Source organism: Passer montanus, unplaced genomic scaffold (assembly GCF_014805655.1).
Source record: "Passer montanus isolate IOZ18808 unplaced genomic scaffold, ASM1480565v1 scaffold1, whole genome shotgun sequence".
NCBI lineage: Eukaryota > Metazoa > Chordata > Aves > Passeriformes > Passeridae > Passer > Passer montanus.
The window spans coordinates 19,301,009-19,315,016 of record NW_024356504.1 but is presented as its reverse complement, the minus strand read 5'-3'; the positions used below and the strand labels follow the sequence as shown (position 1 = coordinate 19,315,016).

Below are 14,008 nucleotides of genomic sequence, written 5' to 3'. Positions count from 1 at the left end.
TGCACTTTCTGCAGACATCTGTGAGGTCCAGAGGTCAGTGTGCTGCACTGAACTTGTTCCCTCTAAATCTCATCTGGGACTTGTTCCTAGTGAAGAGAGCTAGTGCTCTTAAAAAGCCTAGCAGCAGGAGACCTCTTCTATCAGTGTGTTTCCATCCATGTTTGGGCAACACAATGAATGCAGATGTAGTAGGAAACTTTTGATTATCTATACGGTTTTTCTGTGAAAACTTCAAAGCTCTGTGGTTAGTTATATTCTGAGGCTTTAAATGGATATGTCTTGTGCTCAGAGGTCTGATTTAATGCTCTGGTTTAATCTATTGTCCAAACATCATTAATGTTGTCTTTGAGGCATGGGACAGCTTTGATGGAGTCTTTTTTTAATTTCTGGCCATCACCCTGTGCAGCCATAAACAACATCCTGCCTGCTAATGAGAAAATTCAAGCTATTGGAGTCACATGTCTTGTGGAAATAGATTGTAGGGGCAGGAGAAAAAAAGGAACCAACTTTGCTCACCTTCCACCCCTAGCTGGCATAAGCATTTGGAATGCTGACAGGGAGAAGTTTCCACAGATTAAGATACTCCATCAAAAAGCAGTGTTGCCTGTAAAAAATGAAATTATAATAGTCACATGCATTAATTCCTTAACCTGCTTTTGTGAGTTATCTTTTCTGTCTATAAGCATCTGAAACCTTTCCTAATTAATGCTTTGCATGCCAGCTGTCAGGCTTAACCCTTCCTAACAAATTGAGGTTTGTAGAAGAATCTGAGCCATCCTTCAAGTGTGCAGTGAAGGAGTATGATCTTCCATTACATACCCAGTAAACCAGGTGCATGACATTGATATCCCACCCATCGCTTTCCCCCTCCGCTGTATTCTGTAAAACTTGTTTGAAAAGCACAACTTGTGTGTGTGTGACCTTAGAAAGATGGGGCAGGAGTGACAACCCTGGTTTCTGCCTTCTCCCCCACCACATAAGCTGGCGTTCATCCTTTCAGGTGGTCGTGGGAGCAGCCCTGCAGGTGCATGTGTTTAGAGGGGGGTGGTGGCTGAGAGCAGCTGGAGGGCTCCTGCAGCCCTGGTGGCTCCTGGGCTCTCCTCTTGCCCTCCATGTCTCCACAGAGCACGGCTTCGTCGGCTACTCCCAAGAGCTGATGTTCAACAACACACTGCCAGACTACAGCCAGGGGGAGTCCTTCTTCACTGTTTTTGGAGTGTTTTTCCCAGCTGCCACAGGTACAGTTAAGTTTTATCCTCACCTTTTTTTCCTCCACAGGAATATCTCAGAGATGAGCAGAAGAATGGGGAGCTCCTCTGGGCTGGGAGGCGGAGTGAGCAGAACTGCCCTTGGCTGTAGCAGACCCAAGTGGTCAATTCAAATGTTCAGGCTTCCCTCCAGCATCTCCAATTTTTTACACTCTTGTCTTGTTCACTTGAATGTGCTCTTCTGTCTCTGTGGTTAGAAACTGTTGGAGAACTCTGTGGGTTGATGTGGTCCTGTACATCCTCCCTCAATGCTCAGGCATTGGTCTTGGCCAATGCTGTCAGGGCAGAAGGTATCAAGCCTATCTAAAAGAGCTGATCAAGATTTATCAAATCAGATGAGCCTTATGACTTTATTGCACTGGGAGAGTGGGAAGAGCACAGGAGGACTTTCTCTCCATCCTTAGCAGGTGGCTGAGCTGAGCTGATGCCATTGCCCATGATGGAGCCACCCCTTGCTCTGTGGTGTCACAGGTGCATCCTTGTATGTCAGCAGAGCTCATATTTATGAGCTTAATTAAATACCTTCATATCATTCATTCTCTTCAATTACCAGGAAGATGCATGTCCCCCTTCCAGAGCTGACAGTCTCCAGTGGGAATGCAGTAACTTTCAGCTGAAGTTACAATACCTTTTGTTGATGCTGGGCGTTTTAAGCTATAAAAAGTAGTGATTATAAGCAGTTTCCATAGTGATGAATCCTTGGATTACAGAATGAATTTTCAGAGGATCAGTTCTAAGCAACTCACTGGAAGTTGCAGAATTGCTGTGGTACAAGGAAACAAAAGAAACTGTTTTGTGAAAAGAGATGGGACTGGAGGAATAGTTGGGTAGCAGAAGTCACTTTGTCAGGTGCACCTACTGCAGAACTTCAAATTTTTCTTTGAGATCCTTTCACCGACAATATCAGGCTGGCTATTACCTCTGTAGACTTCCTCCTGGAAAACTCTCCTTCCTGAACCATTCCCACTATGGAGATGTCTTCTGCCCTCTTTTTTGTTGTCATTTTTGATTGGCCCAAGTGAGTCTCCAAGAGAAAAAAACCCCTTTTCATGAGTTTTTGTGTCACTGGTGTAGGAAAGCAGGTTGTTTTCTGGTTCCTTGGTTATAGAAGAAGGAACAGTTATGACAAAACTGTGCAGAAAATGACCGTGATTAGCCATATTAAATGATTTTTTGTCACTGCTTATGCTTGGCTGCTAGGAAGAATGCCAAAGCTAATAGATACAATTTGTTTAAAGCCCTGGCAGCCTGTTGCTCTGTTTAGTTAGCAGTAGTAATACAGTAGTAATGTCAAACATTCTCTGAAAATACAGTTTGGGGTGATGTATAATTACTCTGGTTGTTAACACAGCTTTTTCATATGTTCTTTTTAATTGCTTGGTTATTTACTGGATTTAAATTATTCCTTCAGAGTAGCAGTGCCAGTGGTACCATATAACATCACTATCACTCCTGTCACTGCTCTTTGGAGCACTGTGGAGTTCAGGAGCCTCATAAAATGCAGGGCTGTGTTTGGTGCTCTGCATGGAAGAGCTCGTGGTCTGATTAAGGAATTTCTAGGGTGGGAGTCAGGGCTTCTCTGCTTCAGAGCAGGCAGCGTGATGCAGAGGGTGAGCAAGTGGCACTGAGGAATGGCAGGAACAGGCTAGCACGGCTCCCAGGCTGTCCCCTCCAGCCTGTGGTCCTCCCCACCGCCCACCTCTGCTGGAACCCCCACAGTGACCACTGGAAGCAAAATCCTTTGCCTTAAGACACAACAGAAATTTGGGGAGAGTTTCAGCAAAACAATATGCTGTTTAGTTTTGAGGGGTTACATTGAGCCAGTTTGAAACAGTTCTTTGACCCACAGCAATGTTCTGTTTATCTTTAATCATAAAATGTTGTGTTTACTATTTTTAATTTGTAGCATATGCTAGCTTACAATTTAAGATGCTATTTTGATAACAAAGTTTTTAAAAAAAGAATATTTCGGAAATTGTGAAACAGATTGTTTGGGCCTTTTGAGATGAAATGCTCCTCTTTGAAGTGAAACTATTTTGATCTCTTAAGGATAGGCTTCTTCCTCTGTCTCTGAGATGGCTATCTGAATTCAACCAGTTTAAGTTTGGTCTCTGGGATATACTGAAAAGTGGCTGTAAGTTGCCCATTTGCACCAGACACAGCAGTGAAACAGAAATGCCTGAAATGCAGGCTGGTAACAGCAAAGAGGAGCAGCCACTTCAGGAAGGGGGAGCAGGACTGTGGGGAGACTCTTGCCAGAGCAAACAGGCAGGAGGAGCAGCTGCGGACATGCTTCAACTGAAGGGCATGGTCATCCCAGCCTTTTGCAGACCTGTAGCATCCTGCTGCCTTCAGGAGCATCCTCCTCGGGGTGTTTTGCTCCAGGTCAGGGTGTTTTCTCTGTTCCTCTGTGTTTTATTGGTACGACTCCAGCAATGCAAGTGAAGTTATCCCAGTTTTACAGTTGAGCCCTGGTAAGCAGAGGCTGGTCTGTTTGCTACCTGTGCAATAGCTGTTTAAACCATTTCAGCTGCATGTTCAGTGCAGCTGGCCTAATTCCCCCAAGCTTGTCATTTAATCATAGGGAAGTAGCCAAGAGATCCAAAGCAGACATTTAGAGCTGGCCTAAATGGGAGAACGTGGGCACTGAACACTCGGATTTGCTGGCTTTATTCAAAACACTGAAGTATAGATCTGGAAGATGTGAATGTGCCCCTATAGAGGTGCTGTGCATCAACCAGCTGCTCTTCTGCATGTTTGTAAATACCTTCTCAATGCACACATTTTGCTGCTGTGCTGTGAACACTTGGATACACACCCAGCCAGGGCTTTTCAACAGGGAGGGAGTCTCGGGGGCTGCCTGCCCACAGCCAGCTCCCAGCAGCAGCCATGCAGCCGTCAGTGCATTTTAAAATTAAGATAAATGCTGTTTCTGTTGGGCAAAAATGTTTTTCTACTAAATCCCCAAGGTTTTCTGTCTAATGAAAGAAGTGTGTTGTCTTGTGATACAAGAAAGTAAGATGTCATTTGAAGCAGTATTAGTGGAAAATATCACTGCACAGAAACCAGTTCTGAAATAAACCATATCTGGCACTTGCAAAATGACAGCAAATAGATTTAGAAGTTTTGGGCTAAGTTATCAGATGATGTAAACTGGCACAACTCCATTGAAGTCTATGGCAAGGTGCCAGCTTACATCAGTGGAGAAGTTGGCCCTTTAAAAAAATTAGCTACAAGCCTTATCTAAGATTTTCCATTCTTCACCTCCTGGGTGAAGGAAAAAAACCCACCTTTTATATTTTATAGTATGCTCACTGGAAAATGCACTGGGCGTTTGCAAGAGTGATCGTATCTGCAGCTATAAACCGTGGCTGGTGGGGCTGGTGGCTCTGCCTGACACACAATGTAGGTGGTCCCCCCATGCACGTATCCACCCCTTGGATGATGCCCAGGACCAGATTACACTGGGAATAGCAGCAACGTACAGACTGTCTCAGCCATAATTTCCTGGCTGGGTTGACTGTGTTTTCATGCTTCTTTGTCCAGAAGCTTTGTCACTATCTGCTGCTCTCTAAGATAATAGCCAGTGTGGAAAATCCAGCCTCTATCTCGTTGAAACAGAGAGGTGGATAATTTTCTCCATGGAGAATCTGCAGATATGACTGCTTGAGTTCAGAAGGAATTGGCCCTTTCCCTAGGGAGAGGCCTGTGTCTGAAGGAAGGAACATCCCAATTTCTTCCTACCTTGACTGCTAGGAAGGATGTGCAGACGGAATCTGCAACGAGTGTTGTGATAGTTCTGTATCTGCACTGCCTGCCATACATGTTCCTAACTTGAAAGAAAAAAGAGCATTTTCAGAGGAAAGACTGATTTGTTCAGGAAAACTTGTTAACTCAAAGGGTTTAAAAGGCTGCTGGTGGTGGGGAGGTGGCTCTGGCATTGTCCATATGTCTGTACTACCAGGTTGTCCATACCTTTGGTCATGTCAGAGTCATAATTGCAGCACAGAGGAGATGGCTTTGGTCTGAGTGGCTGAGAATATCTGAGTTGCTTCCCTCTGTGGTGGCCTTGACCTTTGGTTGTGGAACCCATGAAACTCTGGTGACCTCCTGGGAGCCCTGACAGAAGCTGGTGGTGTGCAGTGGCCTGGGTGTGACCCTGGTCACTGCTGGGCAGGAGGTCAATCCCCAGCCTCAAGATCCTCTTTCTGTGGGCTCTGGGAAGTCATCTCCTGGCTGCTCCGAGCGTGGGTCTGTGGGAGGGAGGCAGGGAGGCAGCCCAGGCTGTGCAGTCATTTCAACTTTTTTACATTCAGTCCAGAAAATGCCATTTTGGTGTTTCCCCAGTGCTTTGCTGAGGCAGGAGTTTGGATGAGGAAGAGGTGACTCAAGCTGGAAGATTTAAAGGTGGTGCCAGATGTTTGAGAAACTTGGCCAAGGAGCACATGAGATTAACAGCTGTCCTTTTGACAATAGTTTGCTCCCTTAGGAATAAAAATTCAGAGAATTCTGAGTTTTCTGCTTTGTCTCTGAATTGCAAAGTAGCATGTCATCAAAGAGTGCTTCACAGAGAATTTATTTAGCATATTTGTGACCATTTCCATGGACTTCAGCCTTCCTAACTTTGCTTACCTCTAGATAAGTCTGTTGTGTAACTGTTTGAAAGGAGCAGGGCTTGAACATTGCATGGAATCTTTATCTAGAGAAAACCAGAGCAGCTGACAGGCTTTTAGCTGCGCTGTTCAGAGTATATCCACAAAATAGTCTTCCAGGAGAAAATTAAGAACTTGATTTGTAATGCTTTCAGTATGGTGTCAAGGATTCAAATCTGGTCTGAATTTGGAGGAAAAGCTCTTCCAGGAGCTGAGGAATGCCAGGATTCTGTGGGGACCAGGGAATGGTTGTCAGGGCTCTGGCTCCATGGTGGAGATGACAGGAGAAGATGGGGCTGGTGAGTGGACTGATCAAGGGGCGAAAAAAAGGAGATGATCAAGGAAAAAGCATTAATAATGCTAACTAAACTAAATAACTAAATAAAGCTCTGGATGTGTTTGGAAATAGGAGAATGCCTTGTGCTCGTTTGTATGCTGTCCTTGTGGCAGAGCAGCGAGGAGAGGAGGTGTTACCACTCCCTTCGAGCAGATGTGGAGATGGTGCTGTGAAGGTGCACAGCAACACCTGGGACAGAGCAGAGCAGAGTTTGTGCTCCACGATTAGCAGCCCAGCCATTGCTGACAGCCCATCAAAGGCCAAGGTCTGTAGGGAATAGGGAATGGGGAGGCCATCCATCTGGCTGACTTGGGTTTCTCCCCTTTACCTTGAGATTGGTCCCACGGCTCTTGTCCATCCTTCATCTTGGGGAAAAACCCTTCCAAGCAGCAATCTGTGCTTGAGTTTAAAATGCAATGGGCTGTTGCTGATTTAGAGCTGTGGTCACTCAGATTTGCAGCTGCAGGGACTGACTTTGTCATTCTTATGCCCTCTGAGCACGAGGAATGGCTGCTGGCCTTGGCAGGCACGATGGCCTGGCGTGTGGTCAGTCCCCTGTGAGTGCCACAGTGCTGGCATCCTCCTTCCCATTGTTCTGTGCTGATCTCACCCTGGCCCCAGGGACCGTGCCATCAGCACTGCTGGCTGGCTGCTGGCCCACGTGTCCTTATGGAGACATTAGTCTGACATCCCGGGGGGAACAGTGGTGGGCACAAGTTAGCACCCTAAGGTCTTTGGTCCTGCCTTCAAATTGTCCAAATTCTCATCAGGATTCAAAATCATGGATTTTTATTTATTTGTTTTTATTTATAGTACATACCTGAAGTCTTCTAAGAAAACTTTTGGCATAATGTGACAAGGGAATCTGTTTTCTTCATGGGCCTGGTATGACTTCTCCTTCAGCTATGGACAAAGCCCTTTGACCAATCTGTACCTTGGCTTTTTAGTCTTAATGTAGAGACTCTAATCCTCTGATTCATCCTGTTTCCCTCTCTTGAGTCTTTAGATGGTAATTTTTTAGGCTAAGGACTGTCCCTGATTGTATAATACCCTGTACTCTGGCCTAAAATAACAGTTCAGTATTTTATTCTTAGTCCTAGCGTGTGTTTTCTACGTGACACTGGGACAATCACTTGCTCTCTCAGTGTTTCTGTTTTCCTATCTGCAAGGCAGAGATAATGCCTACTTCCAAAGCAGATCCCTTGGCTGGAAGGTGCCACCTACGTGCCGAGAGCCCTGTTATTCCCTCTGCTAATGTGATCATCATTTAATATGGCCAGGACATTCTGTTTTGTCCCCTGTGAATGCAGGGAGCTGTAATGGATCTGGTCTGGGGGTTGTGCCACCTGCTGCATGGCTGCCCCGATGAACAGTGGCATTTCTCTTTTCAGCAGCTGGGCAGCATTGTCTCCTGTGAGGTTTGTATGAAGATAAGATGGGTTTTGTTCACATCCTGCTTCCCCCCAGCATTGTTCAAACCAGACAGAGGCTTCTTTGATGTGTGAGTGGGACTTGCTTCTGTTAAAGACATGAACAGTTTTTTACCAAGCAATTGATGTGAGCCAGTATTTCTCTGTGTGGCAGTGCAATGAAGTGATATAATTACTGTTCTGAAATGATCAATGAACTGATTGATTAAATTATATTACATACTGCAATGTGTATTATATATATTATAACTTAGGCTGACTCTAAATTGCATTTGTGTCTGCAAAATACAGGTGTGATGGCTGGGTTCAATATGAGTGGAGATCTCCAGAAGCCTTCCTCCAACATCCCTCTGGGCTCTCTGGCTGCTATTGGCACCTCGTAAGTCAATGATTGGGGAAAACTTGCTCTGGAGACTGCCCTGAGTGTGACCAATCCATTTCACATTCCCATCAGCCTTTTATTACTCAGCCATCTGGAAAATTAAAGTGTGGCTCTCATTCAAATTGTCATCCATTACCACCACATGCTCAGGGTGGGTTGGAGATGTTTGTTAGTGGGGATGTGCTCAGTCCTTCCACTGCTGGCTGGGATTTGTGCTGGTGCTGGGTGCTTGTGCTGCTGCAGCCTGGCTGTCCCAGAGTGGAATGCAGAGTTCTCCAAGGCTTGGAGGGGGGTGATTTGGTCATTCACTACTGCTGATTGTAAAGAGGGGCATTTATTGCTTTCCCCCCCCCCACTCCTTGTGTTCTTTTTCTATATAAATAGAAAAGAAGTATCAAAATTTTTTAATTTTTACTGCTGGGCAAATGAGGCCAAGAGAGATGAGATTACCTACCCATCTGCAAGACAGGGGAAACAGAGGCCTGCATCACCAAGTTGTGATCTTCCCAAGGAAATGCTGCTTTCCAGGAGAACTTTCCACTGCTGCTTATTTTTTTTAAAAAAGCCCTCAGTAGGTTTTTCCTGTGTTGTGATCTTCCCAAGGAAATGCTGCTTTCCAGGAGAACTTTCCACTGCTGCTTAATTTTTTTTTTTTAAAAAAAAGCCCTCAGTAGGTTTTTCCTGCCTGCTTTATTTCCATCTATATTGCCTTTTAAATAATTTTTTTAAAATTGTGTACCCGTGTTCAGTCAGGAAGGAAGATTCTTCACAAATTAGAGGCATTCTTGCTGGAATTGGTGCTTGTTTTAAGAGGGGGGATTCCACAAAGGACACAGAAATATCACATGAATCCATCTGTCCAAGGCTGTGGTCATTCCCTTCTCTGCTCTCTGGGCTTTACAGACAAATTATCCCCAGCCTGAGTATGGAGAGGCCAGAACTCCAGAAGAGGATCCTGGCTGAGGCTGCAGAGTTATTGTCAGATGGAAGGACCTGTGTACCTGCAGAGCCACAGAATCAGAATGGTTTGGGCTGGAAGGGACATTTAAAGGCCATCCAGACCCATCCCCTGCAATGAGCAGGGACTCCTTCAACCAGATCAGATTGCTCTGAAGAAACATTCAAGGTCCATCCTGACCAAAGATGGGGCATCCACCACCTCTTGGGGCAGGCTATTCCCATGTTTTACCACCCTTATTGTAGAAAATTTATTTTTTACAGCTAGTCTGAATTGATCCTCTTTTAGTTTGTACCATTACCCCCTGGCATTCTGCTACAGGCCCTACTAAAAAGTCTGTCCCTAGGGCTGGGATATTTCCCCCTGCACACCTAAGGAGTGTGGGTAGCTTCCCCTGAGGGGTACCTGCAGCCATGCAGTAATGTGGGTTGGTCTCAAATTTATCCCTGAAGCTAAATCATTCAGGAACCTTGCAGAATGACTGAAGACCCAACTTGTGGGCATTTGACTGTCTCCTGGCTCTCCTAGTGGCAGAATTCTCAATGGTCTTGTCTTGCTGTGAAGAAATTGGTTTGTTTTTGTTGTTTGCAGGTGGTTTCTGTACATGGTCTTCGTTTTCTTGCTGGGAGCGATTTGCACCCGTCAGTCGCTCCGCTATGACTTCATGATAGCAGAGAAGGTAACTTGTGGTTTTATGTAATGGTGCTTTCAGGCTGCCATCTGCCTTACTGAATGCTTGAGTTTTTCAAAAACCTAAGGAATTTGGGTGCACATCCCTCATTAAAATTCAGGGGGATTTCCCTGTTGCAAATCCCAGTGTACAACGGATTTGAATCGCCTTGCATTCACCAGCATATCCCATAATGCCAAAGCTTGGCATTATCACCCAGCAATAGCTTTAAGAGCTAAAGTATGGTAATGTGGTCTAATGATAAACGCTGTATGTTATTCCATGTATCCTTCCTTGTTGGTGAAAGCTTAGACCAAATAGAAATCCCTGAAGAACACCCCTGCTTATCTTGACTAAGTCAAGCGGAGCTCACATTTCCATACCTAGCAGGCTGTAATTGCAGGCTGGGCAATTGGGTTATTAAGCTCAAGACACTCCACAAGTCCACACAGAATATTTGCATGATGGGGGTTGTAGTGTAACACACAATGATCCTTACCACTGCAGGCCTCTTATAAGAGAACAAGAGATTTTGGTGTGTGCCATTGTCTTTCTTTGGATGAGATAGGGAAGGGCTAATTTTCTGTTATTAGGTATTATCCAAAATCATGGGTTCACTGTATTTGACACTGTTTTTTGTGATTCATTTGAAGTTGAGAAGTTTACATAGTTTGATCTGTAACATGGTTTTAGTCTAAAATATCAATTTGAAACTCTGGTTTTGTTTCTTAACTCTAAACTTCTTCCAGCTCTAAACTTCTTCCAACCTCCCAAATAAGCTCCCAATTATTGGTAGGGATCTGCCACTACCTGCTGAGGTAAAAAAATTCATCTCTGTTTCAGGGAACGAAAGAATGAACCTGCCTTCTCTAAGGAAACCTCTTTGTATGTCAATGACTTAATGGGTAAAAAGTGCAGTATCCAAAAAAATTAGCTTTAAATTAATCTGATGAAGAAAAAGAGATTGTTAAAGCTGTGTTTTATCTTCAGAACCCTCAGGGGGAAAATGAAAAATCTCCTTGTAATGAATGAGAAGATATTTAATACTGTCAAATACAAAAAATAAACAAGCAAACACCCCCATCGAAAAAAAAGCAAATTCAATTTTCTTTCCCTTAATATGGAACAAAGAAATGGTGCAAAATTCATGTTTCTTCTTTGAGTTATTACAAGATGCTTCAGATTTTAATGACTTTGGAGAGAGGAAGTGGGATCATTACTCCTCCAAACTCTCCCTTTCTATCAGAGGTGAACGAGTGCTTGGCTGCTTTTCTCTGTTACAATATTTGTTTGGCTTTTTGAACACAAAAATGAGATTCAGTAATTTCACTTCTAATGAGCTCCAACTGCCAATTCCTTGCAATGTATTCACACTCTCTATGTTCAAAACTCCTAGCAAAACCTTTCATCAGCCTCGGTGAAAGGGACTCTTCCCCTATAACCCTGATTTGAATGTCAAGTAGCACATTTAAATGCAAGCATTTTTGGCAGCTAAAATAATATATGATGTCTGGCACAACTGTTTGTTTCTTCCGAGTATTTCTCAGAGCAGGGAAGGATTAGAGGAGAGGGAAGGGAGGATTCCCACTGAGTGTCTGCCTGTTGGTCTAATGAGAGCTGGTATCTGCTCATCTGTGCCTCAGGTTCCTTCTGTCCCACAAGATACAATTCACAAGGCCAAGTGGATTTTCATGGGGAAATGTTGTGCTAGGAAGTTTGCACAGCTCTGGATCATGGCATTAATTTCACTTGCCTTCCCCAAGAGAAAGATTTTTATGGCTTTTTACCCGATCTCCTTTTTGCTGCCTGCAGATTTCATAGGCAAAACACCAAAGTCAGATGTAGCTTGAATCATCTTTAGCCATGTAAATTTTTGCAATTCCTCCTAATAAAGCATGTGCCACCTGACTTCAATGTGGGCAGAAGCTGGGAGGACCTGTGCTCATTTAGACCCTCTTTTCTGTGGGAGCAAAGGACATGTGGGATGCAGAGGACCTGCATTTGGGGACATCCTCTGCCGCAGATGTTTGTCTGCACCTCGAACAATCACTGCAGAGGAATATGGGCATGTTGGATTTGGACCAAAATGTGAGGCTTTTCTCTCTGCCTGGCCTTTGTGCTGGAGTTACCCCCACGCCTTGCCGTTCTCTGTGCCTGGCTGCTGGCTGTCAGGCCTCTGTGTTCTTGCAGGACTCGGGGGTGTCTCAGGTGACCCTAGACTTTGTTTTCCTTATTTTTTCTGTCCAGGTCCTTCCACTGTGCTGCCAGGAACATTCCCATTTCAAAGCTTTCTTGCACAATGTTTATATTGTGAGGTTTTCTGTATTTGGGTGGGGTTTTTTAGATACACTCTCTGTGTTTTCAGCTCTTGACAGTGGGGACCTGCTTAGGGGGACCCCAGTCCTCACTTCTGTGTGACAGACCAGGAGCTGTCCTTCCTTTCCCTCCACACCTGCAGGAGATGCTCCCAGCTTGAAAGGGTGCTTCAGAAACCAGTTCTAAACCCAGTTCTAAAACCAGTCTTGTTAGCACTATGGCTTTAAATTTTTTCTTTTTAATGTTTCATGCTGGCCAAAGGAAATTCTTTTCTCATTGAAGACAGGAAAATAAGGTCATTGTATTACATCCTTTGGAGCGTGTTTTTTGAGATGCCATTTACTTAAGTGGCAATTTTGATTTGGTTTTACTGTGGGTTTTCCTTCAGGATTGGTTTTCCCCTCTGAGACACAGGGGTTTGTCTTCCTGTTTTGGATGGTGGGAAGCCTGGGCAGCTTTTCCTGTATGATGTGCTCTGTATATAAGTGATCTTGCCTGAAATAAACTCACTTCCAGTTACTTAAGGGGAATCTAATAGCTGCTGCTTTGCTGCAGTTGCTCCAAGTGACAAAGAATTCCTTGGATATGAGCTTGTAAAATGGTTCTGTCAGTACAGGATGTTCAGTATTAAATTACTTTTATGGGATAATTTTCCTGTATTAATTGCTTGTACTTTATACCACAGACCAATTAAATCACTGCTTTCCCAGGGCTTGCTCTGTTCATTTGACAACACTAGAAAATATATGTGATCTGTTAAAATACATGTATTTAAGACTGCTTGGGTGTCTTTAAGGCATAACATGATGACCTTTGCATTCTCTCTGTTTCCTCCAGGTATCCTTGGTGGGGTTTTTGTTTTTGCTAGGCCTGTACATCTCATCCCTGGCCTCCTGCATGGGAGGGCTCTATGGAGCACCCAGGATCCTGCAGTGCATCGCCCAGGAGAATGTGATCCCCATGCTTGCCTTCCTTGGACGTGGGGTTAGTAATTCTTTCTGCAGGATTGCTGTCAAATCTTCACCTGAACTTAAGAAGCCTTAAGTAATCTTAAGAAGATTTCTGTGTGTCTGTGGAGTGAGATGGGGGATGCATGAAATGCGAAGAGGGGAAAGCTCAGGATCTGGTATCCCATACATAGGCAGAAAAGCCAGGAAATGGGTGGGTTTATGAAAAAAAACAAGCATCCAGCTGTCTGTGGTCCTTTCCCTGCCTGTCCCTGTGTGCACTGCCTCTGCCCCGAGCCCTCCCACGAGGTTTGGCACTCACCCACCCGTGCGCCCTGGCCTGGGGCTCTGTGTCCTGCTCCTGTGCACACACAGCCCTTCCTGGGCTGCCAAGAGTCCCCTCTCCTCCTGAGCCACTTCTTCAGGATGTGCCCAGCAGGACAGGCACTTATGATATAACTTTGCCTGTGGGGTTTTTTGCACACACCTTTATCTGTGCTGGTGCTGATCCCAGCCATGACCGAAGGAAGCACCTCCTCTCCTCTGCCCTCCTGCCCAGAAGCCTGAAGCTTTTGTCCCAGCACTTGGTGAAATAGATGGTAACTGTCTCTTTACCTTTTATCTGTTTTCTTTCTTATTCTTCTTTCCTGTACATTTTCTTTGTTCTGTTCCTGTCCTCTGTGGTAGGCTCAGAGCTGAGCATGACCAGCTGTGATGCTATGGACTCGGTCTGTGTGCAGTGGAGAAGAGGACACTTCTTTGGAAGATAAGCTGCCTTCAGGACACTATTAAATAAAAACAAAGAATAGATCTGAAAGGTTAAGTTAGGGGTCCTCTAAGCTTTGTATTGAAACAAAGTCTTGCTTGAAATATGACAGGAAGCTTTTTCCTTGCTTCATGAATAGTCTTTATGCACAGGTCATTCTACTGATACCAGTCACCAAGGACTCTGTAGTCTTGGGCTATACATCCATACATGATTTTCCCTTTTTCTGAACAGGGAGAAAATAACTCCATCACTCTCAATAATCTGAAGTACCTAACTGTG

The 14,008-nt window shown here is 44.6% G+C and overlaps 1 protein-coding gene across 3 annotated transcripts in view; it reads left to right on the top strand.

Annotated features, from left to right (window-relative positions):
- The window catches only part of SLC12A8 (solute carrier family 12 member 8), a 54,876-nt gene that overhangs the window by 29,441 nt on the left and 11,427 nt on the right, over positions 1-14,008 (top strand). For all 3 annotated transcript variants that reach the window (XM_039700887.1, XM_039700895.1, XM_039700903.1), the window contains 4 exons: positions 1,125-1,238; positions 7,979-8,066; positions 9,619-9,706; positions 12,851-12,997. In XM_039700887.1, the coding sequence (XP_039556821.1) occupies positions 1,125-1,238; positions 7,979-8,066; positions 9,619-9,706; positions 12,851-12,997 (437 nt within the window). The remainder of the gene's footprint in view (positions 1-1,124; positions 1,239-7,978; positions 8,067-9,618; positions 9,707-12,850; positions 12,998-14,008) is intronic.